The following is a 26,206-nucleotide window of genomic DNA, read 5'->3' as shown; positions in this document are numbered from 1 at the left end:
AACGTGGCCCTGGAGCCCCCCCGGAGCCCCCCGTGAGCAGCGGAGCCGCAGGGCGAGGCTGGACGTTTTATTGCAGTACAAAGAAAGTCAAATGGGTAAAAAACCAGGCACAGAAACCCGCCGCGGCCCCCGCGGGCCCTGGGCCCCCCCCGCCGGCGCCCAGCTTGTCCACGGTCCCGGGGGTGGGGGGCGCTCAGAGCCCCCCCTTCCACGCCGGGGAAACCGAGTCACGGCTGGGCACGGCTCTGCCCCGGGCGCCTCGTCCCCACCGGCCCCCGCGATCCCCGCGATCCCCGCGATCCCTGCAATCTCCGCGATCCCCGCTACGGGGTGGGGGCCCAGGAGTCCGGGCTCCCCCACCCCAATGCTCTCCATCTGCCCACGCTGCTTCTCCAGGGCTGCAGAGCGGGCCCAGGAGTCCGGGCCCCCCTCTGCCCCCCCCTCCCCCGCCGACCTGCTCACCCCCCTGCTAGCGAACTAGAGCCCAGCCCAGCGCCTGCTGCAGCCCCCTGCCCGCGGCCCGGACGCCGGGGCCCCTCAGCCCCGCTGGGCCTCGTGCGAGAGGGAGCGGGAGAGGGTGCGGGCGACGGCGGCCTTGGCGCCGCGCAGGTCGGGGGGCGCGAAGAGGGGCAGGGGCAGGGTGCGGGCGTAGGGCAGCAGGTGCTGGGCCAGCGGCTGCCCCAGGCGCCCGGCGCGCACCAGCCCCCAGGGCGAGCGCTGCTCCAGCACCCGCGTCTCCCCGCGCTGCTCCAGCGTCTCCCGGCGCCGCTCGTCCGCCTCCCGCCGGCACCACCTGGGCACCGGCAGCTCGGGGGGGTGCTCGGGTTGGGGGGGGTGTTGGAACCCCCCCCCCGAGCCCCCCGCGTCCTGCACCGCCCCACGGGGACACAGAGATCCCCCCATATCCCGCACTGCCCCATGGAGACCCGGAGACCCCCCCCCATCCCGCACCGCCCCACAGGGAACCCACAGCCCCATGGGGACCCCCGAGACCCCCATGTCCCGTGCTGCCCCATGGGGACCATAGAGATCCCCCCCCCATATCCCTCACTGACCCATGGGGACMCCCAAAACCACCCCACATCCTGCAACCGCCCCATGGGGACCCACAGCGACCCTGGAGACACCCCCCACATCCCGCACAGCCCCACAGGGACCCCCACGGGAACCCCAGAGACCCCCATGGCCCACCCAGACCCACAGGGACCCTTGGAGACCTTCCCCGCCCCCCAGCCCCATGGGGCCCCCCCACACCCCTGGAGCCCCAGAGACCCCCCCCTCCAGCCTGCCAAACCCATGGGGACCCTCAGACACCTCCGGGGACCCCCTCAAACACACCCCCGGAGCCTCCCGCAGCCCCACGGGGACCCCAAAGCCCCCCCCCAGCCCTTGGGACCCCCCCCCCCAGCAGCCCCGAAACGCCGCGCGGTGCCGCCGCCGCTGCCGCTCACCCCTCCTCGGGCCGGGTGCTGAGCACCAGGTCGAGCCACTCGGCGCTGAAGGACTCGCGGCGCCCCACGTCCTCCTCCCGCACGCGGCAGCCCAGGCGGGCGCCCGAGAGCAGCCCCCCGCTGCACACCACCGCGCTGGGCCCCCACATGGCCCCGGCTCCGCTCCGCCGTCGCCTGCCCCGCGCCCGCCCGCCCGCCCCGCTTATATGGCCTCCGCCGCSGCTATTTTTGGGACGTGTCGCTGGCACCGCCGGGTGCTAAGGGCCCTCTCGGGGCTGGCGCCGGGGGGGGGGGACACGACACATGCATCCCCCCGCGGGCGCCTGGCCCCGCCGAGCCCCCGATGCCGCGGCAGCCCGGAGGTGCTGACGGCTTCGCGGGGCGCCGCGCCAGCCCGGCCCGCAGCACCCCGGCGCCCACGTGCTCCCCCCGGGCCGGAGCAGGCGAGCTGGCAGCGAGGAGGGTCCCGCGGGGACGGGGCGCTCGGGTCCCTTCTGGCAGCACCAGCCCCAACAGATGGGGGCTGCGGACAGACGGGCGCCGGCAGGGCCAGGGCTCACGTGGCCCCAGGCCTCAGTGCTCGGGCGCCCGGCGCTCCAACTCTGTCCCCTGCCCGAAAGGAGGTGGAGGAGCTGCCGGGGCCGCTGTGCCAGCACCCGCCGGGATGCACGGGGAAACCGAGGCAGGAAACCTGCCCAGGGCACCCAGAGAGGGGGATGCTCCATGCAGATGTCCAGGAGCCGCCCGTCCTTCGAGCTGGCTGAGCCCTGGGCTCATGTCCCGCTTCTCCGAGCTGGGGGCCTTGGGGCCGGCTGCCGGCACCGCTGGATGCTTCGGACACAGCCCAAAGGGAGGCGGCACACGGGGGCCGGGGGCACAGGGGGGCCCGTGCTCGCGCCAGTGCCCACACGCCAGCCACGCTCTCCTCCCCACTTTTATTCGATCGGGTTACAAAGGTCGCGCGCGGAAAGCAACGGGCTGCAGATAGCGCAAGGGTTTTTATTCGGAGAGGCGGCAGCCAGGGGCAGCCCCCGGCGGGCACGGGGCCGGGACCCCCACGTGGCGCCCAGACCCCTGCGCAGCACCCGGCCCCGCGGGCCGCTGTGGGCGCTCCCCCCGCCTCCCGGCAGCGCTGCCGGCGCGGGCCCCCGCGTGCGGGCGGCTTCGCGCTGTTTCCCTTTATAGCGCAGAACACGGCACCGGCGCGCACAGGTAGAAAGAAACCGCAGTCGCCCCCGCAGCCCCCTTCCCCCCCCCCACCATGCTCAAAAAAAGGAGAAAAGTCTCCGCTTAAGGCGAATTGCGCTCTGCCTCCGCGGGGAGCCGCTGTCCCCCCGGCACAGGCCCGGCGCTCGGGGGGGCGAGGGGGGTCTGTGGCAGGAGCTCGCCCTCGGGGACACCGGTGCATCCATGACCCCCCAGGCCAGACAGTGACAGGGGGACGGATGCCACCCCCTCCCCTGCTCCTCGGCCTTGTCCTCCAGCTCCTCTTTTCCCTGGAGCCGGGGCGCGAAGGCAGGAGCGCCGGGAGCCCCCAGTGCGCAGCTCGGCCCCGAACGCAGAGCGAGGGGCAGGGCAGAGGCCGGGCGCCGAGGGGGGCAGAGCCGCCGGCGCGGGCAGGCGTTTGGCACACGGCACAGTGTCAGTGGTTTCAGGTGCCCCGGTCAGGCGGAGCAGCAGCAGGACAGGGAGCCGGGCACCCGCGGGCGTCGCGGCCTTGGCTCGGCTCGGTTAGTAGGGGGCAGCTGCCTCCGCGGGGTCCCGGTGCCTGCGGTGAGGCTCTTCCCGGTGTCCGGCCGCGGCAGCCATGGAGCGGCGAGGGCGGAGGAACGTCCGGCGAGGGCAGCTCCGCGCCACTCAGGGTTTGCTCGAGAGCTCACCGACGCGCTGGCGGAGGTGGAAGGCGAACTCGAACATGGTGGCCGCCAGGCTCTGGTGGATAAGGTAGCGGGGAAGGCGACCCTGCGGAGAGGCACAGAGACGTTGCAGGAGGAGGGAGCGTGCAGCGCACTGCGGCGGGGCAGCGTGATGGCGTCACCGCTCGCCAGCACGGCAGCGGCAGCAGCCACCCGGGGCGGTGGGTGTGCGTAGCCCACCYGAATTACATGCTAAAGCACCCGGGAGCTGCTGAAGCTCGCCGCAAGCCTGCTAACGCCTTCACCCCCAGCCGGGCAGGCGAGCAGCCATGTACAGGCGGGCACCGGCTGCCTGGTGGCAACTCCAAGCCCACCGGCCCCACGGCTCGCCGACGGGACGAGAGACACACATCTTTGCGCGCCGTCCAGGAGCCTGCGGGTTGCTGCACCGTGGCCCATGCACGAAGCACGCGGGAGACAGGCCTCTGCCCCGGGCAGCTCGGCTTTCGCTGCCCAGCCCGGGCTGCCCCGTGCGTTCGGCGCCGGGCTGGCCGCCTGCCGCCGCCGTGGTGTCCGTGCGGAGGGGACAGGCCTGGCCGAGGGATGGGAGAGCACCGGGGCGGGGAGCGGCGGCTTTCGACGAGCTTCCGCTTGCTCCGGGGGAGYAAGTGAAAGGCGTTTTGATTTCTCTAAAAAACCCTGCACGACTCAACCTGAACCACCTCATCCCGTGCTCTATTACACGAGATGCATAAAAAAACCCCCCACTTCTTCCCTCCGCGGGGGAAGAGCGCGCAGGCAGGGCTGGGAGTACGTTCACGGGGTTGGCRCAGGGGCAGAAATAAGTTCCCAGGTCACAGCGTTTAGCTCGGGCAGGGAGGGCCGGGCTGGCTGCCCCTTCCCCAGGACACGAGACTGTGCTGGGCGGGACGGGTAGGCGCAGGAGAAAATCCCCCCGGATCCGGGGGCAGGAGGAGATCGATTCCCGGGCTGCCGCGGGGAAGTGCTGCAGCGGAGCAGGGCCCCAGGGTCTCCCCGGCCCCCTTGGGCAGGGCCCGAGGCAAAGGCCTCCCCCGGAGCAGGCTTTCCGCTGCAACGCGGGGGTGGGAGACTGTGAAACTGTTGCTCCAGGGGCCATTTCAGATGCGTCTCCGAAGCGAGCCCGGGGTGAAGCTGCAGCGCAGGCACAAACACACACACACGAGCGCAATTCTCGCCTCTCGTTGAAGGAAGGGATGAGCCATGCGCTATAAATATTTCTTCAGGGCCAAAGGAAATAGCAGGGCAGCACGTAAGAGGGGTCTGAGCACTAGCAGAGCACTTCAGGAAGATGGTGGAAGCAGTTAACAGGCAGGTTATTAATAGCTCGTCCGCTACGGCATTTCTCCCAGCAGCAGGAGGCAGGCGGTGGGCGAGCGCTCTCCGGCCCGAGAAGCGGAGGGAAGGTGGCACCTTTCTGAGCCCCATCTAGCACAGCCAAAAGGGGCTCCTTATCTCTCCGAACCAGGCGGTTAGCGGAGGGGCGGGAGAGGCATCGGAGCCAGATCCRCAAAGGGAAAAAACACCTCCGCTGCAAAGCCCCATGCCAAGCAGCGCAAGGGGCAGCGAGGCCGAGGTGCGGCTGCTCTCTGCCCTTCCCCTACTTTCAGTTCCCAGCCCAGGAGCTGCCAAGGCAAGAGCTTTTGCAAAGCCTTTTCCAACCATTTTACAAGCAGCGCAGGAGCTCGCTCTACTTTGTGGGAGGGGAGGGACGTGGGAGGGGAGGGGGCCGCGCGGCTTTGCAGGCAGAGCGCTGATGAATGGAGCCTTTGTGCTCGCTGCTGCAGCACGGTTTCCACGTCAACCCCWGCGCGATTCAGCGGAGGAAGAAAACAGGGCAGCTCTACCCAGCGCCTCTCCCCCCCGATCCGATCCAATCCGATCCGCCTGACCCCCGCTCCCGTCGTACACTGCCTTTTGTCTAGGCCACCAGCAAGGACTCAACATGCAGCTCCACAAATAACTCCGGATCTGGGTCATCTCGTACAGCTGAAGCGCCTTTCCCTGCGAGCGGGCACCGGCCCCGCGCGCTCCACGGGTGGCTGTGTTTGCGCCGAGGTGCCTGGTAGCAGGGCGCGCAGGGGCGAGTGAATCATCCCTTCAGCAGGTTCCCGGGAGCAGCGAGCAGCCAGACAACACCTCACATGCCCAACTATTTTTGGTCCCCAGAGAGGATAAAAATCACCTCTCCCCCAGCCCTGCACGCAGAGATGTGAAACCCATAACCAGGATCTCTGCCAGGTGAGGAACAGTTTCCACACCTCAAACTGGGGTAACTTCACGGGGAACGAGGGTGACTTTCAGGTACTGCTTAACATCTACCAGCAAAACTCARGTCCCTTTAGGGCTGCTTTTGATAATGACCATGACTAATCGCTGGCTGCTTTCGGAAGTGGCCAACAGGATTACAGCCCCTGTATTGCCCACCTGGGGGTACACAGCAGGTCCTCAGCACGCGTCCTGCGCTACGTGGGGGACTTCAGAGCACGCTGATTAACTCTGCCTGTGCGGCAAGCAGCTCTGCCGCGGGGAGGATACAGCCACGGCGCTCGCACATCAGCAAGGAACTCGCTTTACCTTCAGGTCCGTGTTGAGAATCCAGATGAAAGTGCAGACCCTGGGGTTGCTTGGACACTTCAGCACGATGAATCCTCCAGGCCCGTTCTCACCCCTGGGGAGAAACAGCAGCGCAAAGTCTGACTGGGGGCTGGCAGGCTGGTCGAAAAGCAATTCTCTAACGCTTTGGGGGGCACCGCACCGATCCCACATTAGCTCCGATCCCGCATTAGCTCCTGTAACAGCCACCCCCTCCGCCTGGCAGCGAGGGCTGGAGCCCAGCAGGGCAAGAACAGATGTGCAGAGTGCCCGGGAAGGTATCTGGTTTGGCTGCAGACACACGAGCAAACATGGCAAGGCAGGTTTCCCACAGGTGCCTTGGCAATGGAGGTGCCAGGGCTGCCGCAGGGCACGAAGCAGCCTCTGCCTCCGAATTGTGCCAGTCCAGCCAACACCAGCTCCTCACCGAGGGGGGGCTTCCAAGGCCCAGCCTGGTAGAAGCGGGAGCAAACGAACAGGTCCCAGGAATGCCGAGCGCCCAAGGAAAGCTTTGGCAGTCAGGACTGGCTCAGCACAGAGAGCCTTGTCCTCACATCCCCCAGATCCTTCCTGGCACCATCTGATGTGTCTCAGAGACAAAAGCTCTGCTCACACACACAGCCCAAATACAGATTTCCCTTCCCTGTTCAGGAACACAAACTATTTTTGCTGCATACATTTGTAAAAAGATTTTCTAGACCCTGAAGTCCCCAGCTCCTAAATAGACTGAGGCAGCTATAACGGCTCTGAGTTAAAATGTCAATTACTTTAACCAGATTATTAGGAAAAACAAAGTCAGTGAGAGAAGTGGCACAGCTGAGCCCCAGGCATTGGAGCAGACAGTAACAAGGAGTCCTTGTTTGATGAGGCTCTAACCCCGCCGAGATCCATCACCGGCTGATTGTTCCTTTGGAAGGGGAGAGGCCAAAGACCTGGCAATACTTTGGGAGTCAGTCCATCTTAAAGTAGCTTGTTTCACCCATGGGACCATCTCTCCATGTCCTCAGCCTTTAAAATCAGTAAGCGACTGGCTTACGAGAAGCAAAAGGCATCCGAGAGGCTCAAAGAAAGACAGAGTCAGCTGTTTACTGCCCCTCAGAAATGGCAACTGTCCCTGTTTGGGAATTAACTGTTACATAAACAGGATGCGGATTCGGTTAGGGTTTGTGCTGTTACTGGTTGGCACCTCCACTCCCCAGAGCAGAGAGCTGGGAAACGCCCGAGCAACACTTAACAGCACGGAGAGTTTCTCTAACAAAGGAAGAAGAACAAGGGAAGCAAGGTTTAGTTCCACAAATAGATCAGCTTCCTCCAAACGGTGCCAGAAAGACAGCAGGGTTTTCATTTAAGTGGCTCTTTGCCCTAAGCTTAAGCAAAGTGTGTGTGTCAAATACCAGCTAAAAAATAGAATCTACCTCTTACCTGACGTATTTGGAGAGCGGAGGCTTCAGGCTGTGCGTGGTCGATATCCCTGAGGAAATGTACCTGTCTCTTCTTCTCTCGATACGACGCACGTTCACAAAGTCCCTAAGCAAAGAAAGAGCACTGACTGCTTTAAAATGTGCACAGGACTTTGACAGAGCAGATCAGGCACTCCAGACTGCTGGGAAAGGCTGTAGCAAAGGTATGTCAACACACGGACAAAATGGAGCGTAGCATTGCCGTCAGTGAGATGGACTAACGGACCCCGACAGATTCTGAGCTCCGAGACTCCTGCCAGAAACCTCTGGAGGTCACTTCAGGGGCTCATTGCCTTTGGGAGCGTTACCCACACCGCCAGCCCGCCCTGCCTCCTTGATACTGGGACAGCTCACACAGCAAATCAGATGCTTCTCTCCGTATTTTAGGATGATGCTCAGGGGCTCGGTACAAAATAGACAGTGGAATAAACTGACCTGGGAGAAACAACGCCGCCTGCGGCCCCAGCTGCTACGTCGTACGAGACGATCGTATTGTCTTCAATCCGCTGCAGGATCTGAAAGAAAAGAGATTTCCTCAGACTGTACCTGCAGCTCAGCACGGAGGTAAAGACCCTGCTTTAAAACAGCACCAGGGCTCAAAGCAGCCAGAGCATCTTTAATAGCTGATCAGAGGCTCCGGGGCTGGAGGGAGAGCCCTCTGCGAGCATACGCGTGGGTTTGTCTCCCGGCCCAGGGCTGGCCCCTCCGAGGAGGGCACTGCCTTCGGATGCTTGCCACACCAACAGCACGAAACACCCAAACCGTACCGAGCAAAAGCAGGCTTGGCTCAGCCGCTGGCCCATCTCCCTGCCCACCTCATGGGCTTTTGGATGGGCACATCCATGCAGCTGGCTACCGCAGAGCGTTCGGATCGTACGGATGAATGGCAGAGATTTAACGCCTCAGTGACTCAGATCCAGCTAAGCTCCAGTAGGGCCTGGGCACCACTGACAGCCGGTGTTGGACTGGGAAGCTCCAACTCTCCGCTCCAAGGAGCTCCTGTGATTAAGCCATCTTTGTCCGGCACGCTCACCTGGCAAGCTGCCACTGTTCTGTTCCACAGGATCATCTTCTCAGGCTGGAGAATAACCTCCTGGTAAACTGTTTCAGCAGAGCACTGCAGGAAAGCCTGAGGACAGAGCCAGAGCAGTTAGCCAGTCCCCTACTGCCCTTTGGTAAGATTATTTTTAAGGAGCGCAGGACAGATCACAAAGAACAACTGGGATGAAAGAGGCGGGGAGCAGTGAGGCTGGCCTGGCTCGAGCACACGCAGAGCCAAGGTTGCTTCCTCAGCGCATCTCTACCCTGAGCTGGGCTGCCCCACTGCCACGGGGCTCTCAGTCCCGGGGGCCGAGAGGGCACACGTGGAGTCAGAGAAGACAGATTGGACCTCAGGTTTAGGCARCTGCTCAATTGCTGCCTGCTATGATCTGTGCAGTGTGCTGGGTGGAAGGGCTGTTACGCYGGGTATAAGGAGGAGCAAGCATCGGTCTGTAACGTGCCGAGTCAGACAGACCTCGGGACTGACCCAGGCTGGCTCTTCTTCCACCCTCATCCCAGTTTATCAGCAATTCTGGTGTGTGCGCAGTCGCTCTGGCAAGCTGCTGAAAAGCTACTCTGAGCTTCAGCGTAGGCAACATTCATTCCTCCACATCCCCGTGGGACAGGGGATCTTCAGAGGCAAACGGTTAATGCAGTAAAGTGGGACCATCCAGCTTTTCCTCTCGAATACAGAGCTGCTCCATTGGCAGCTCCTGCCAGCAAGGCAACATATGCACTGGAACAAAGAAAAGCCACCGCAGCACCAATGCTTCATTAAAGCATGGTTTACAGCCAAGCCACTCCAGCGAGAGGGCACAGAGCGAGGCACTTCCGAGCAGCTCTTCTCCATGCCAGGCAGCAGCAGACGCACGCTCAGCCCTGGTCTTGCTGGCAATTAGTTGCAATTAGCCTCCTTGGTCAGATTAGTCCTAGATGCTGGGGTTGGAAGCRAGTCTTGCAGTCACCTGCTCCCACTTCTACCAGCAGAGATGGGGGCCCAGCATATTTGCTGGGGAGGCTGTCTGCCAGCCAAAGGGTTTTCCTGGAGAGATTCCCTAGAGCGTGCAGTGTAGTTCATCTGCCTCAAGCAAAGAGAATGTGCTTTGCAGACTGACCTGTCCTGCCAGAGCCAGGAGAGAGTGTAAAACCTCAACTGAATTGTGGTTCCAAGCAGAGCAGTCAGTTTTTGCCTGTACCACACAGATTAAGGAATTGATTCAGAAAGGTTCTTACCTTTAAAATAAAGGTCTTGCCATGGAAAGGTATTTCAAAAGTGTAAACAACATCACCAAACTCCTGCAAGAAATGAGAGGGTTACATTTATGCTGGCAAAAGAAAATTAATTGCTCCTCTCCAAGGTAAAGTCTGCTAGTCTCAAACACTGTGCTGTGGCTCCAGGAGCCAGACTGCCTCACATGTCATCCTCAAGGACCATCTTCAGCCCTGAACTGTTCCCAGTTCCCCCCCCCAAGGCAGCAAGCCCCAATACTGGAACTGCACTGAACACATTTCAGATGCACGTGCACAAATTTCCATAAACAAAACGATACCCAGAGAGGCAACAGTGTGATGAGACAGGGAAAGAATCCATCTCACGCCAGCCTGCAAACTCCATTTCAAGGTCAAACTCTCTTTGCAGCAAGCTACCAACACCACCATAAGAGAGAGGGGATAGTTTGCCAGCACTGCTGTTGTTACCTACATCCAAGAGGAGACTCCCTGGAGGGGTTAGGGACGGACAGATGATAACCTTTCATCATTAGCCCTGTGTTAAACTCTGATTAGTCTATTTAAATCCATCCCCCTTTGGATAAAGAAAACAATCTGCCCAGCTAGTTTGGCATCAAACAATGGATCACTTGACAGGGGAATTTTAAACACCAGATGAGACTGCAGTTTGCAGGACTCTCACCTCAATCATGTTGTGAGCCCACGAGCAGAAAGCGAGGTTGGTTCTAGGGGGCAGAGAGATCGCCCCTTTCTCTCCACCCTTCAGAGAGAGAAAGGAGCCCTAGAGGCCCCAGAAAACTCTACTGCAGCTCAGGGAACGGGCAGTGGAGTGAGGAGACAGGCAGGGCAGGGCCTGCTTTGCTTTGTGCACCTCTGTGCTTTTTGAAGAAAGAGGCGCCACTTGCAAAAGGACAGTCGGAGGATGTAATGCAGGGACATGTCCCTATTTACACTCCACCACCCACAAGGTCCCTTTCCCGGGAAAGGGGACACATGAGCAGCTTTGTGGGACGGGACGGGAGGAACAGTCTGTGCCCTGCACACTCCTGCTCCCACGTGGACCAAAGCAGGCCAGAAAGGCCAGACCCCAACTTGGCTGGAGTCTCCCCAGACCTCAGCACACTCAAAAGCTTCTCGCTGGGGAGCACGGGCAAAAGCTGCGGCAGCGGGGCTCTCCCGCGCTGCCGCGCTGGCCAGCATGCCCTCTCTCCTCCCCACGCCATCAAACGCGGCTCCACATCCTAACAGCTACCCAAGGTGAGCTGTCCACCCCTGCCCGCCTGCCRTCGAGAGGGAGGAGCGATGGGCTCTCTCCTGTCAAACAGGAAGGTAATTAAACGTCTAATTAAATAAGAGGGGATTTTACATTTAACTGAACTGGAATAGATTCCTAATTCAATCAGGTAATTGTAACGCTTGTTAATTTTTCATGTCGCAAGGAGGTTTCAAAAGCCCCATTTGTCCTCCAGTTTTTGCTAAGCCATCCGTGCTTTCTGCAGGCAGCGCTGCTGGCGAGGTGGGGTCGGGGGACACTTGCATTGTTTTTCTCGAACTTCCAGTTCTCCTCCTGGGCTAGGATTTGGTCCACAACTTCCATCGCTTCTTTGCCTTGTCGGACATATTCTTTCTCCTAGAAGAGAAGGGAGCATTTCACTAGCTGTATCGCTGTAAGCCTGAAGTGTGCAAGACTTGCTCCCCTGCCCAGGGCTGGCAGAGGGAAAAGGGATAACTCCCATCACCACACTGCAGAAATCTCTTAATTCAGGTCACAGAGGCCTCATTTTGGAGCTTGAAGTCACGCTCCCCGCCCTGGCTCGTATCCACACACCAGCTGTGTCTACCAGTGTGTCTCCTGCCTCCGCGTAAGGGTTTCCAGCAGGAAAAGGGCTATGAGATGTGTTGAGCTTCTTTCTGTTGAAGTGCCAGACCTGGAGCTGTACAGCAACAGATCCACTTGGAAAACAGCACAAAGAAGCCTGCGCCCAGCCAGACCTCAGGGCGGTGAAAGACTGCCTGGCTTGCTAGGGTTCAGCGAGGGTGGTTGAGACGATACCCCTTGAGGTATGCAACCGCATAACCAGGAACCGAAGAGGGAAGGGCAGGAAGAGACAGGCAGAAGACGGAGCCAGAATCACACCTCCGTGGGATGCTGCCGAGGAGGGCCCAAGACCCTGGGGAAGTAGATTAAGGCCCCCAAACGGACCCCTCCCGCTATGGCCACAACTGGCCATTGGTCCCAGGACGTACGGGGAACAGCCTGGTGCTGAGGGTCAAGGCAGAGCACATCGGCCAGATTCCCATAGAACAAAAGGTTGTGAAATGAGGGACAAGGACTTCTGACCCTTCGCAGATACAACACCCTAATGGGGCCACGGGATTGTCAGATACCCTCACAGCCCGCAGACCTGGATCAGCCGGATGCTGGGAGCTCCCTGGAGCTGCCGGGGCAGGGATAGGCAGCATTGAGCTGTGCTGTTTACCTGTGCTGTCAACGCTTTCCTTCCCGCACCTTCCTCATCCGACTCGTCCGACCCTAGGGGGAAGCACACAATTAATGGAGGGAGCTGAAGATCCTACTTGTCCAGTCTCTCTTTGACCTTTTTGTGGGGGACAGACAGCACCAGACCCCTGCACCTTTTCCGATGGAAAGGGCTGTTAGCGGAGGCAAATCCAACACATCCATCCCAAACATTGTTCCAGACACCTCTGCTCCATGGCAGGCTGACACACGCTGCTCTGCTCCCAGCTGGGCACAAAACCAGGTGTCAGCTACTCCGAGACAACTGCTCCAGCTGACGTCTCCCCGCTCGGGAGCGGGGCAGATCTCCGGAGCATGCAAGAGGCAGTATCGCAGGGCAGTGGCGCACTGCCAACTCTTATCCTCACCTGCTTGTGGTGACTCGTCCCTGGGCCCTCATCCGAGGGCAACATTTTTCAAGTACTTCAGCCACAGCTAAGAGCTTTTAATCCTAAGACCACAAAATGCTCCAGTTTCCCCACTGGGCTGAAGCCGGGCACGCAGAGCTAAGTCTGACTCCGCTCCGCGGATGGTACAGAAGCAGAGAGACAGCATGGTCTTGCCTCCTCTGCCCAGGCGCGCGCGCCGTGCAGGGAGCGGGGAGCTCGTTTTGCAGGGTCAGTTCTCGGAGGCCCTGCCACCCGCTGCTGCCAAGGGCCGGGCTAACGAGACACAGCTCAGAGAGGAGGCAACGACAGGGGTGAGGAGACCCTGCAGGAATGTCGTAAGGGGAGTGAGCTCGGCAAACAACTCAGCCCAGCTCCCAGAAAGGTTATGGCAGAACGGGAAGCAAAAGCTCGTTACCTGCGAAGGACTCCGGTGGGGAGTAAAACTGCCCGTCCGAAAGGGCTCCAGGGTAGAGCAGGGGGCCTCGAGCGGCCGCGGCCTGGGCTGCCAGGTACCCTGGGAACCAAAACACGAGGGTTTCACACACGCAATGTCCAGCACTTCAACACCACGGGGCCCTGGGGTCCCTGTCCTTCCCTCCACCAAATCCACCCCGATTTAACCACCCTCCCAGCCACTTTCTTCCAGACACAGTTGATCTTTTCGCACTGACACCAGCCAGCCCACAAGCTTTTCAGCTCCTATTGCCTCATCTTTTGTTTGAGACGTTTTATCTGCATGGAGATCAATGGGCTCTTTTGCCTGTCAAATCCAAAGGCGATTAAGCATCTAATTAAATAAGAGCTTCCCCTGGAAGCAATTTGGAACCTGAGCCTAATCCAATAGAGGCACTAAACACTTGATCATTTTTCATCTTAAAGCCTCCTTGCAAGACCCAAACATCCTCTGGTGTTTTCCAGTCAGTCAGTGCATTTCTGATCGAGTCTCGCTTGACAAATACTTCTTAGTTAACGTGCCATTTCCCAGTCTTCTTTCGTCAGTTAAGACTGGAAGAAAGAAACTCCTTTGCCTGTAATAAGCACTGCTGCTTTAGGAACGGGCAGCTGTGTTAGTCCAGGCTGAGCACCCACTCCCCAGAAGGATCCTTGGAAGTTACAGGTACTCAAAAATTCACTGTAATTTGTAAAGCATTAGGTCAGAAAGACTCAACCTCCCTTTAGTCTGACCTCAACAACCAGGGACTGTAAAATTTCACCTACCATAACCCATACTGAGCCCCTGTAATATGCCTTTGACTAAAACACTCCTTTCTAAAAGGTCTCCAACCCAAATCCAAAGACAGCTATCAAGAGATGGAGAGTCCAACAGTCCTGTTGGCATTTGTCCCACTGTTTCAAAATTCTCGCTGATGCAGAGGTGAGCTCTATTTCCAATACGTCTGGCTTCACTATTCAGACATTGGGGAATTTGGCAAGCTTTTCCCCACTCAATTAAAAGATGCTTTTTATAATCTGGTATTTTCTTCCCCTGAAAGGGACTTATATACCATAACAAAATTGAGTCAGGCACTTACCATCACAGCCAGCCTGGAGATCACTTCCCCATAAATGTCATATCTGTCAAGGTGCTGCCAAAACAGCAGAAACCCCAGGCCCGGTAGTTTAACCTGCCAACTCCTACCAAAGAGGAGCAAAGTACTTACATCGTTCCTCTTCTGCTTCCTGAGTTAGGACTTTAAAATCCAGGAACCAAGTCTCTAGCCAAGCAATGACAAACGAGACAATAGGAAGTAAATAGCCGAAAGCCCCTTTGGTCAGAAGCTGAGTGGAAGAGAGCAAAAACCACAGGGAGTTTACACAAAATGGAAAATAGCAGCATCAAGTAATCACAAAGCAATCCCCTGTGAGCCCAAGGAAACCAACCTCGGAGAGGATGACCTTCACAATCAGGAAGGCACTCGATACCAATGTAGTGACCTGAAAAATAAAATTACATATCTCAGACCCCTGCAAATTCTAGGCAGAAAGAGAAAACTGAAAACATAAAAGCAGAAAATTGCCTTCTTACCGCTATGACCCACCAGTGGCGCAGTTTCAGGATTGCATAGGCCAGCAGCAACACAAAAAATCGAAAGAAAGCCAAGACCTTTAAAAACAGAAAGCCATTGATACTAGTCACTGTGCTTGCCCCATGCCAGGTGCTGTGTGGACAGAGACACGAGATCTCGCCACCCAGACAGACGAGGTCAACGGTGCAACAGCACGGGCTGTGACCTGCCCAATTTCACCGAGCCAGGCCAGCAGCAAGGCTGCAGGAAGAACCCAGCTCTCCGGTGTGCTGACCCTCCCTGCACCGCTACTGCTGCACCACTCCTTGCTTAAGGGCTATTTCCCCACCTGTGGCAATCTGGGATACTCACAAATATATCAAAGAAAGAAGTCTTAAAATTGTACTCGACGATTTCGTTCTTCAAGTTCTTCTGAATGCCATCCTTGGTCTGAATGGGAGACAGGAAAAGAGAAAATGCTACTGAGTGCAATGATAAGAAACTAATGATAGGAAAAATCCGGCCAAGCAGTGCCCAGAGGTTACTCTCAGTTCAGGTTATGCATCAGGCATATAAATGCCTGCTGCAAGCATGACATGGGCTCATCTGCAAACACAGGGCCATGGGAGGATACCACAGCCCATTTCACCCTCTGTTTCACACAAAGGAGTAGGAATCAGGAAGCCAGAGCTGGAGCAGCACGTAGGTACATTAAACACCTCTACGTGGAGGCTTTCTAACACTGAAAACCAGCTCCTGGTTGTGGCTGGCACATCCACCGCCACCGGATCGCAAGCCTCACAGCCTAAGGCCCTTGATTCCTTGCAGGCTGGCTGGACATCTCCCACTTGTGCCCACTACTTTCATGTGTGGTTTCAGGTGTCAGACTGGAGCTACATGGGAAGAAACACAGAGCGAACAAAAAGCCATAGGAAACAGCTTCCTTAGCGACTTCAGTAATGCAGCCGCTGAGCAAAGCTTCTCCCGGAGTTGGACATTCAAAACATCTCTGCTGTGCGGGCTCTCGGGGGTCACTCAGCAGCGTGGTGGAATTTAAGCTGCAATCGTCCTCTTTGTACAAAGCACTACGGGGTCCCCTCCCCTTTCTTCCAGGCCAGCTGGCTTCCTACAGCTAGCAGGAACACAGCAGTGCTGAACGGCCCTCCGGGAAATCCGACAGAGGATGTCAACCAGCCCGTTTGAAAGTACTGGCAAAGGGGAGCGGGGAGGAGAGGAGGACTAGAGACAGGCGCACACACAGACTGCAAGGAAATCTAAAAGAGGCAAAAACCCCACATATTGTATGCGAGTGTGGAAAAGGCTCACAGAAGCGCTCTCTTGCCTCACCCCTAAACAATGTGGGGTCTGACAGCCCTGGTACTTTCGACACCATAAATCCTGTTCTCAGGAGCTTGGAACTGCTGTTTATGAGGAAGTGGATGGCTCAGGTAACTGGAACAAATGTTTCACCTTTAGGCTATTGGTTTGAACACAGCCCAGCTGGCCTGGAAGCTGGTGTGTGCTGACAGCTGTTTGATGATCTGTGAGAAACAAGTTGGTGGATCTCAGGCCAGTTCTTGGCAGCCTGGTGTCCTGGCACCCTCTTGTCAGACAGTCCAAGGACAGAAGAGGCAGCCATCGGGAAGTGGTCCCTCTAGGTCAGGGCTGGTGCTTAGTATTCAGGGAAAGGGAGGCAAAGCCGTTCTGCACTATTGCTTTATCCGATCTGTGGCTACAGGACTCAAGCCAGCCAGCTTTGCTGAGCTGCTGCTGAAAACGTCTTCCCAACACTATTAGATCTCCAATATGAGATGCTACCCAAGGAATGGGCACAACGAGGGCTTTGGATTAAAATTTCTGGGCTGCGTTTCAGTTTAAACAAACATCATTACCTTGAATGAGCAAGAACTGTCTGAGGCATCTCTATCTCTGAGAGGAGCAAGCTCGCAGAATTACAGTTTGCAGGCAGCAGGCATTTAACGAGGGCTGATTTGCTCAGCTTTTCTTGCAGCAAAGGGAACCATTTGATAAAAAAAGCATTAGTCACGACATAAACTTGTCGCTCTTCATAACTAGGCAAATAAGCTGTCCTAATAGCCTTAAACATGCAGCATCTCCACTCAGGGCCCAAATATCACCAGTTAGTCACTCATTAATGGTTACCTGCAAGACCTATGCTCAGAATTACCCTGGTGACCAAGCTACCACATTATTTCCCTAGGGCTGGATTTTTTGATTTGTAGACAAGCGCCCTGCCAGAGAACAACAGACACAAGAGCATGAGGCCGGGGTCCAAGCTGGCTGCATGCAATATCATCGGCATCGCCGGAATGCTGGCTGAGAGCTGCTTTTTCCTAGCTGCAAGGGGGGTGGGGGTCTCTTCAGGCTCTCGACACTGTGTTGCTGTTTGCAACGGGAAGGGCAAGAGAGCTGCTGGCCGAGACAATCTGTTAAGTGCAGACACTGCGCGAGATAAACAGGACAGAGATAAGAGTCGCTAAAGCGAGCACCGGATTCAGTTCTGATAAATAAAGGCCAGACACCAGGAGGGCTGCATGCAGAAGCGGCGGGGTCTATCTGTTCATCTTGCCTTTCTGCTCAGGTTTTTCCATGGAAGGACATGAAGTACCTGCAGCCTGAAACCCGTCACCAACACAGCTGAAACTAGTCAGGACCAGTTCAGGGAAAAAAAAAAAAAAAAATACAGCCCAGGGAGTAACTTCAACCTGATGGGACAGAAGTGAATAAACTGGATTTCCCCGTTCATTGCAACCATTCACACACTGAGCAAACACAGCACCGCAGCACGGGTGTGACAGCAGCGTTGGAGAGGACCAAAACCACTCGTGGTGCCCTTTGCTAGTCCACCCCAACGGCTGAGCTGCATCACCAGTTTTCAGAAGCTGAGATCAGTATGTTGGGACCAAAACTCAAAGCTATTTTTGGTTTTGCCCAGCAGCTGGGTGGGTGAGAGGAAGGTCTATCTACACATCCTTCCTCACTCCACCAATGCTTTGAGAGCAAGAAACTCCAGCAAAGCTGGCAGCTGCTTGGCAAACGCAGAAGGAAACTTCACTTAAGGCAAGGGGGGCAGGAGAGAAATTTGGCCAACTGCTCAACCTGGCGATTCCACTGGCCACAGATCTTGTTACACTATTGACACGGAGCGTTATGTGCAATGCTGTTAACGGCTCTGGACAGCCACAACACAGCCTGGTTGCAGGAAATGAGCCGGACTTCAGTTTATAGCTACTGCACACTTGTTTCTCAGCTGGTGCAAATCAGCAAAGCACTGGGAAGAACAGACAAAGACTGGGCCTAGGACTTCTGAAACAGAGCAATTAATGCAGATGGACTTGAATTTAAAAAGCGTAATGTTAAGAGGGGAAAGACTCCATGCGTTTGCTTCCCCTGACTTACATTCAGTTCAATTATCCACAGCAGAGAGATGAAGAGCAGATCAAAGGTGACGAAGAGGCAGAAGGTCCTCCTCACGTCCGAGATGGCTTTCCTCTTCTCCGGAGAGAAATAACAATATGGAGAAAAGCCTTGGCTCTGGGAAAACGAAGTGCTGATGGATGCTATGGCTGGGAGGCTTCGTTCCAGGTCGTGCTGCAAGTCTGTCGGCTTGCTCATCCTTGGCCCAAGCAACTTGGGTCCTACGTCAATCGGGGAAACATCTGCGAGCTGGTCAGTGCATCACCTGTGGGGAGACACCAAGGGGACCCTCAGACCTCAAAATTAGCAGGGACAAGTCCTTATGTCTTGCGGCCTTACTCAACTGAGACACCCAACCCAGCCTGGCCACTACTCTTGTCAGCTAGAAGCAATAAGTGCAAAAAGGAAGCATGCACTCAGTACCCCTTCTCCTCCTCTCCCCCTTTGAGGGCAAATATTCCTGTTACCAAATCAGCCAGACCCTGTCTGTTCTAAATAACTGCCGGGGGAAATGGCTAACACCGACTCTTCGGTTACTGGAGAGCCTCCTCTCAGAAGCGAGCGCATCTAGGGCTCTCCCTTCTGCCCCATCTCCCCCTCGTACACCATGTTCGTCAGCACAGGCACAGACCCCCTTCCCTCGCGCTTGCTGCAGGCAAAGAAGAACCGGCCACAAAAGGCTCAGAGGTGCAGGAGGGTCCATGAAGTCGCTAGAAAGTGTCATTTCAATCCAAAGTCAGTCACCCAGAACATGCTCTCAGCATGGAAAGCCAAGCTGGCAGCTACAGCCAGCGGTCAAAGCAGCAGATGGCAAACCCCATGGAGATGCCATGGCAGCAGGGAAAGGGGCCGCAGGGTGTTTTTGCAGAGATCTGAGTATGGAAAGGGAGCTGTTCCTGGGATCCCTGGAGCCACCCGGCACTTCCCCCGCTGCAACAGCCTCATCTATAGGGAAGGATGCGAAGTTCATAGGGGCTCGGCATTTTGCACCATGCAAACGTCATTCAAACCACAAAGCACCCGGATCTGATCATCCTGTGGCTGCGGATCAGCCCCTTCTCTGCCCACGCAGTCGAGAGTGGTGTCTGCTCCCTTCACCGACAGGGAGCTGGTTTTTACACCCTCTCTGAGCTGCCCGGCTCCAGCCAAACGCCAAGCGGTGCAACAGGAAAGCAGAAAGGGAAACTGCCGCTTTTTGTCGCAGCCGTTGTGGGCTGGCAGTGCCGGGCATCGGGACAACCACGTGAGCGGGCCGGGCGCGAACGAGGTGCTGAGGTCTGAAGCCTGTTTTCAAGCAGCCTTGCCAGCCATTGTATGAAAATTTTCCTCTCCGTCAGCAACACACACGGAGGCAACTATGCTACTGAACCGTGCAACCAGGCACACACACGAGACAAACAAGGAGGGCGGATGCCAGAACAGGTCACACCAGGGGTCTGCCGGGCCCTGGCTTTGCCATCTCCGAGTGACCCACAGCGAAGGCATAATTATGAACATATTCTTTCCAAAATACTCATGCTCAAGGACATATTGTTTTCAAGGAGCTGGACTCATTGCTGTGTTGATCACTGTCCCAGCAGTTCTGCTTCCTCCAGGATCTGAGCGAGATTAGGTTTGTCTAAGGCAAATCTCACTTGAAACCAGGAGGCTGCAGCCAGGCCCCGTCTGAGGAAAAAAGCCCCGAGGCTGCAGCCAGACCTGCGGGAAGGGGAGGCCACGGGGCCAGGCAAGGCCAGGGATGCTGCCGAGTCCTTTCCAACACTGAACGATTGCGAGAGCTGGCCCTGACCACAGCTCAATCCATAACCGCAATTTTGGGTCCCTGCGCAAGCGGCTCTGCGTTCCAGTCCCCGGGGAGCACCGGGTCTGGAAAGGGAACAAAGCTGGACTCCTGTCAAGTCACTGCTACTCTCTGTCGGAGGCGCTTCGGAAGGAGCTGGAAGACATGTCACTTTGGATAAGCAGCAACGACCACGGCCCTTCGCTGCTCCGTGCGAGCGGCCCGTCTCAAACCGAGGAAAGTTAAAGACATCTGTGAGCGCTGAATAATGCATCACCTCACGCGCATGCTGCCTCCTCCTCTCTGGCACAGTGTCACCGCGTTCTTCGCTCAAACACCACTTTGCACTTACACAGCCCCCCGCAACTTCAGAGTGCTTTAAAATCACCCTGCAAGGCTGCCCGGCCCCATTCCCCAGGCAGATGCTGGAACGGCATTAACGTTGCTCCGCGGCGGCAGGGATACGGCACGGGAAGCAGCCAGCCGGGGTGCTCAGTGCGAGCACTGGTGAAGTTCGCAGCTCCCACAGCACAGCTAAAACAATCTGTTATTAAAATCCAACTTTCAGGATGAGATTTAGCACTGCTTTAGAAGCCTGCCTGTCCTGGAAATAACATGTTGATAGCCAACTTCTGGGAAAGAATTAATGACAAGGATTTTACCTTCAGAGTAGTAAAGGAGAGGTGCAGTGGGACAGGGCAAGACTTTGCAGAAACATTTTAAGCCCAGATGGAAAGAGATATGGAGAGATTGGTTTGCTGCATGCCTTGGGAACTACCTGGATGCTAATTCTGAAGCGTGAAATGCCCAACTTTGCTCAGTTCCTTTTAAAAAGGAAACTCAAGTCCTTACCAGTGAGCAGCAGCCCTGCGGACAGGCCCTGCCTTCTGCGGTGCCCTGCGGACTGGGACTGCTCCACCAGGCAGGAAAAAGCTCAGAGCAGAAAGAGCAGCGGCTGGGCCCGAGTGTGTTTAAACGTGCCTTTTTTCTAGGTGACAGATAAATTATTGAGCATCCTGGTGTTGTATTATGCATTCAGACATCCTCTGCAGTCTGCACGGGAATTGTGGCCGAGCTGCTGCTCCGCTTCAGGGGCCCTTGAGCGGCGCCGCTCCAATGCCGGACACGACTGACCGGGGACGTGCCGAGTTCAGGATCAGAGCAGGACCGTCCCCGCTGTGCCAGCGCACCGACCGCGCAGGGCTGCTCGGAGCCACTCGAGGAGAGATGGATGGACCGCCGGGAGAAGAGGCGGCGTTTCGCCCCGGCCCTTGGTGACTCCTGCCCCAGCTCCCGAGCTCGCCCGGCGCGGGGAGCGGCTGCAGCTGCCCAGGAGACATGAGGCAGAGCATCGCGCTTACTCCTCGCTCCCTCCCCGGCAGCGAGTAGGCCCGAGAAGCTGAGTGGGAAGCAAACACGTAAAGGAGCAGGCTAAGTACTGGATGAAACCCTGAGAGAACGCCAAGCGCAGAGACCCAGCGAGCGCTGCCGCAGGTCTGGGCGGCGGAGCGCGCCCCGCACAGCCCCAGCCCAAAGGGACGCACCGGGGACCTGCCCCGAGGCACGAGCCGTCCCTGGGAACGGCCAGGCCAGCCTGCGCGAAGCCGGCAGGACCATCCCTTTCCACTCTTTTTTTTTTTTTTCCTCTACAGATTCAAATCACAGGCTTCTCATTAGCACACGTTTGCATGTTAATGACATGTCTTACAGTAAGAAGCCTTTCCATCTTGTGACATAGCTTCTCCTTGCCTCCTGCGCCCCCGACTTCCTATTAATGTGTCTTCTCAGATCATATGATTACTTTAACAGTTAATTCTCATGTCACCTCTTTTGATAGTTACAGGCTTTGCACCAAATGCCGCATCAGAAGACAAAACGCCTAGAGAATACTAGAGAAGGATCCTTTTCAATGCACCAGCTACAGATGTTTTGCCAGCTGCTAGCATGTGTCCGAGTTTCCTAGAGGGGAGAGGCACCCTTAAAGCAAAAAGGTAAATACTGAATTAGACGCTAGACCTCACTAAAAATATGAAGCAATTCCAACTTCTTCAGCAAAGGGCTCAACAGGCCCCATAACATTCACAACTGGCATCTTTCAGCACCCTGGTAAGGTAGTTTTGTTAACGCGCAGCAATCGCATTGCTGATCATTATAAGCAGCGCAGCGCTCCCCAAGCGCCGTGTTAAGCCACCCGCCCCGTTACAACGGCACGGCGCAGACCTCCGCAGCGTGATTTTTTCCCCATGCAGTCTGGGGGCGATTTTAAGAGTGCCAATTTGTAGCTTTCCTTAAAGCACCTTCCAGGGCTAATTCGAGCCCATGCCTACGCTTGGAAAGGTCACCGTCCTGGGCACATTACGTGTTGGCTTCTGGCAGCGCCCCCGGCACGCCAGGCCTTGCCCCCAAGCGACAAAGCAAACGGACGAGGTGGGCTGAAAGGCAGAGGCCATAATAAAACAGAGCAACAAGGTAGATGAGGTCTTTAGCGTCACTCTGTTTATGAGCTGCTCCTCTTTCAAACGGTCTGGCAGGAGACTTGCCAAGAACAACCCCCTGCCCAAACCCCGCGTCCCAGTGCGAGCGGTTACAAGGTGTGCCTGTGGGAAGCCCTGGGAAGCTCACCTCCCTCTCCGCTTCCCGAGGCAGAAACAGGAAAATTCTGCTTCTCAGACCGCTGCATGAAAAGGGGCAACATTTCATTTGAGCCAACAAGGACGCAGGACAACACCAGGCGGTGAGTGGTCCCTAGGCCAACCTTCCCGGGATTTCCGTTTGGGGAGAGGGTGCTTCTTCCCCTACCAGCTCCTCTCTCACTGCCCAGCTCCCCCAGCTTACGGGACGTGCTCGCAGCACCCTTTGGACGCTTGCTCGTTCCCCCCGCGTCGGGCAGGGCTGCCTGCGCCAGCCAGTCTCACGGTGGTCAGAGGCAGCACCGCTGCAGGACCCCGTCAGTGCGCTCACATCACATACGGGTCCCAGCTCGATCGTGTTTTCACTCATCCCGGCCTCCTCGCACGGCAGGGAAAGGCAGTGCGCCCCGGCTTTGCCACACCGCTTGCTCTCGAGCGGCGCCCTGGCTCTCCCCCAGCCCCAGCCGCTCCTCCCACCCCGCTCCGCACAGACCGCTCCCGGCCACACCGCTATTTTCATTGCGATCCCTTTGCCCCCTCCCAGTCTTTCCATTTGTAAACCGTGCCCTCGGGAGTCGGAGGGAAGCAGGCTCTTGGCTTTGGAGCAACTTGACATTTGGTACGCCGAGGGCAGGAGCAGTTCGGCTGCAAGCTCTCTGCATCCCGGGAAGCAGGCAGCGTTAAGCCTTCTCTTCTCTGGGCCGCTCCTGCGCGATGTGTCAGGCTGGAGGAAGCGCTCCCGAGGGACCGCTGAGCTGTGCGCTCCCACTCCCTGTCAGAGGGCGTTCAGAAAAATCCGGTTGTGGTTGGGTCACATGCCAGCTCAGCTGCTCTTCTGAGCAGCGCTGCCGTAGAGGGGTCACTTCCCACTTCTCCGAGCCCCAGCTTCCCCCTACGATCAAGCCCAGGTGACAAAGCAGAAGAGCCCTGGCATTCCCAGCAGCGCTAGTGTCCGTCCTGCTTGGGCTGCGTTGGGAATCGATCCAAACCACCAGGCCAGTTGGCATCCCAAGGATGTTTTGGGGACTCTGGGATGCAGTGAGCGCTGGTTCAGTTCAGCCGCTGCCCGCAATGGGGTGACCTGCCCCAGGGCCGCATCCTGCCTTCCCCAGCTGCAAGGGCAGCAGCTCGGCACAGCTCAGACGATGAACAACCCCTGCTGCGAGGGGCTCGGCGAGCAGCCGGGGCGCAGGTGCCGGCAGCCCCACGGCTGGCAGCGCATGTCCCACACCGCTAGAGAGCCAGACCCGAGCACCGTCCTCACCCACAGCCGCCTACCTCTCCGCATCCAATTTACAGCTGCGGCCACCCAGGCTAACACTCCCACCAAAACATCCTCCTTATTAGCACTTCACACCATCAAAACAATTTTCAGAACACTTTGGCAACGACGCAGTCACCCAAATCCCCGATTCACCCCATCTTCCGGCTCCTGCCCCCTCCTCTGCCCCTCTTTTCTGCACCCCCCCGTGGAGCCCACGGCTGGTGTCAGACACCCTCTGCCATCCCCACGCCTGGGGAGGCTGCGAGAAGCGCTGCCTGCCTGAATATTCAGGAAGGCTCCTGCCCCCGAGAGCGGCTGTGAGACTCCGGCACGCAAGCTGGCAACTCGGGGTCTCACAAGCGCACGAGGAAGGCTCAAGGTCTGAGGTAATTAGTCACTGTTTTTATTAGCAGTCACCAGCAGCTGCCAGCTCAGGTTTATGAAGCAGCTGTAATGAGGAGACTCTCAGGACCTCGTGCAAAGATTAGAAGAAAAGTTTGTCCTGAGCGAAGCACAGGAAACGTCACCCCAGAAAGCTGCTGGCCTTCAACACGACATGTTGCCAGGGAAGGATGGTTTCCCCCACCCTGCTCTGCTGCTGGTCCCAAGGAGTTTGGGCAGAGAAACGGACGCAGCAGGCACTGTAACACCGCAAGGATCCGGCGGGGATCAAGGAAAATAGAGAATCTGATGCCAGGTCCCAGGGACTGCACACACCCTGGGCTGATCCCACGTTGTGCACGGTCCCGTTTCCTTTCATCCAACCGTAATCACCGGTTCCTACTCCCAGCCCAGCCAAGACTGCGCGTTTACTTTATGTCCTGCTCTTTGGAGAGCCTTTGATCTCCCTGCCACCATCAGAAGTGTATTAATAAAGTACTAAACTCTGGCCAGATCTCATTGTACTGTGACTTAAATCTCAGCAAATTCTCGCTTAGTTCCTGCACAGCAAGTGCCAAGGGGTTTTCTGAGGTGCCGCAGTGAGGAACAGGACATACGTGCTCCAAACAATACAGATTTACAACCACATGAAAAACTTCATACCGCTTTTATCACAGCGGAGATAACAGAGCTTGCAGAGGGCAGCGGCCGCTGCCAGCACCACCGCGCCACGGTTCAAGGAACGTCCTGCCTCGCGCCCGTCCGCAAAGGGCAGGGCTGGCCTCAGCTCAAACCGCAGAGGTGAGAGCTCCCCAGCGCAGCAACGAGTGCGTCAGGCAACGAGCCCGCCCAGAGGAAGAAAATAAAACTCGAGGTCTCTGCAGAGACCCCAGCAGCGAAGCGGTGGGGGTGCATCTGTGCTAATTGCATGCATGGAGGACGCAGGCAGGACGATGAGGGCAGACAGGGGCAAGGCCTGGACCCGGGATCTTATTATTGCTCAAGTCGCAGCTTGAAAGATGACAGCTGCAGCACGGGAAGAGGAAGGAAAAGATCATGCAGCTAAGAGCATCCTCAGACGCGATACACTCGACTTCACAGGAACTGAGCACTCAGTGCAGGCAGGGCACGTCAGCCCCAACCGCCGTGCATGCAGCACCCTGCCATTGCTGGCCCAAAACGCATGTTTTCTACCACCATCCAAGAGCGACAGCCCTCGCACCGCCGCTCTCCAGCGGGACAGAGAGCAAGGGAAGAGTACCCAGGCCTCAGCGACCGGCCCCGCGGCCGGCACGTATCCTCTCGCCCGTCTGCATAGTTCAGGATCTCAAAATGTTTTGCAACGTGAGCCCCTAAAAATAGCACAATCCAGTAACCCATCCAAGGCTGCGCGGCCAGCAGCCCTCCGAGTTATAAAGGGATGTTTACAGCATAGCCTCATGAGTACTGGAAGTCACGGTGGGCCCCGAGGATATTCTAGACTCGGCCGTTCAGGTCAGTGCTTGCGAACAGATCGAGCGGAGAGCTAGTCCCAGGCCCTCAAATAATCCGCTGTGACCTTAAGCGAATCTCTCTGTCTCCGTGTGCCTTCACGTTTCCAGCTGCGAACAGACCGTACCTCTTCCCAGGAAGGGTTGCAAGGCTTTATTAGTTAATATGCACAAAAGCACCTTGAGGTCCCTGAACGGAACAGTATTATTATTACCATCAAACCGAGGCAAAGCTTTTAGCTGCGTGTATCTCTGGAAGCTCCTAATAGACGTTTACTGCCTGCGCCGCGCTTTCGCCTCTCCCCGGCGAGGAAGGCTCCTGCTCATCGTCACCCGCGCCGACAGCGCCCATCAGATAGTCTTAAACCATTTAAACGCAGCGGTGCCCGTGGCAAACCGGGGCCCGAGGCAGCTTAAGGGAGGCGCGATTTCAATCAGCGCATCGGCGCTTATCGGCAGCCGCCTCCCGCCCCCGACGTCGAGTTCCACCGTGGGGCAAAACCGACGGCGAGGCCGCCTCAAGGGCCGGGCGCGAAACGCGGCGGCCGGGCCCGTCGCAGCCCTCCCCGCAGCGGCCACCCCCGACGTCCCGGCGGCTGCGCCCAGGCGACGCCGGGAGAGGGGCCTCGCCGGGGAGC

General features: G+C 57.5%; 3 protein-coding genes across 3 annotated transcripts in view; all 3 read right to left on the bottom strand.

Annotated features, from left to right (window-relative positions):
- Positions 1-537: 537 nt before the first annotated feature.
- TCAP (titin-cap) lies at positions 538-1,600 on the bottom strand. Its single transcript, XM_026072970.1, has 2 exons — positions 1,452-1,600; positions 538-793 (listed from the first exon to the last, which is right to left on the bottom strand). Exons 1-2 carry the CDS (start codon positions 1,598-1,600, stop codon positions 538-540), a joined length of 405 nt encoding a protein of 134 aa, XP_025928755.1.
- A 772-nt stretch (positions 1,601-2,372) lies between these two features.
- Positions 2,373-18,316, bottom strand: STARD3 (StAR related lipid transfer domain containing 3). The gene is made up of 14 exons (XM_026072923.1): positions 18,006-18,316; positions 14,958-15,035; positions 14,606-14,683; positions 14,461-14,514; positions 14,241-14,358; positions 12,995-13,093; positions 12,153-12,205; positions 11,210-11,302; positions 9,676-9,738; positions 8,435-8,530; positions 7,837-7,916; positions 7,364-7,468; positions 5,924-6,017; positions 2,373-3,413 (listed from the first exon to the last, which is right to left on the bottom strand). Exons 1-14 carry the CDS (start codon positions 18,219-18,221, stop codon positions 3,309-3,311), a joined length of 1,332 nt encoding a protein of 443 aa, XP_025928708.1. The 5' UTR covers positions 18,222-18,316; the 3' UTR covers positions 2,373-3,308.
- The window catches only part of PPP1R1B (protein phosphatase 1 regulatory inhibitor subunit 1B), a 13,454-nt gene continuing 5,492 nt past the window's right edge, over positions 18,245-26,206 (bottom strand). The window contains exon 8 of the mRNA XM_026072938.1: positions 18,245-18,288. Coding sequence (XP_025928723.1) covers positions 18,245-18,288 — 44 coding nt within the window. The remainder of the gene's footprint in view (positions 18,289-26,206) is intronic.

Source organism: Apteryx rowi, unplaced genomic scaffold, assembly GCF_003343035.1.
Source record: "Apteryx rowi isolate R43461 unplaced genomic scaffold, aptRow1 scaffold_354, whole genome shotgun sequence".
Classification (NCBI taxonomy): domain Eukaryota; kingdom Metazoa; phylum Chordata; class Aves; order Apterygiformes; family Apterygidae; genus Apteryx; species Apteryx rowi.
This window is presented reverse-complemented; position numbering and strand designations above follow the sequence as displayed.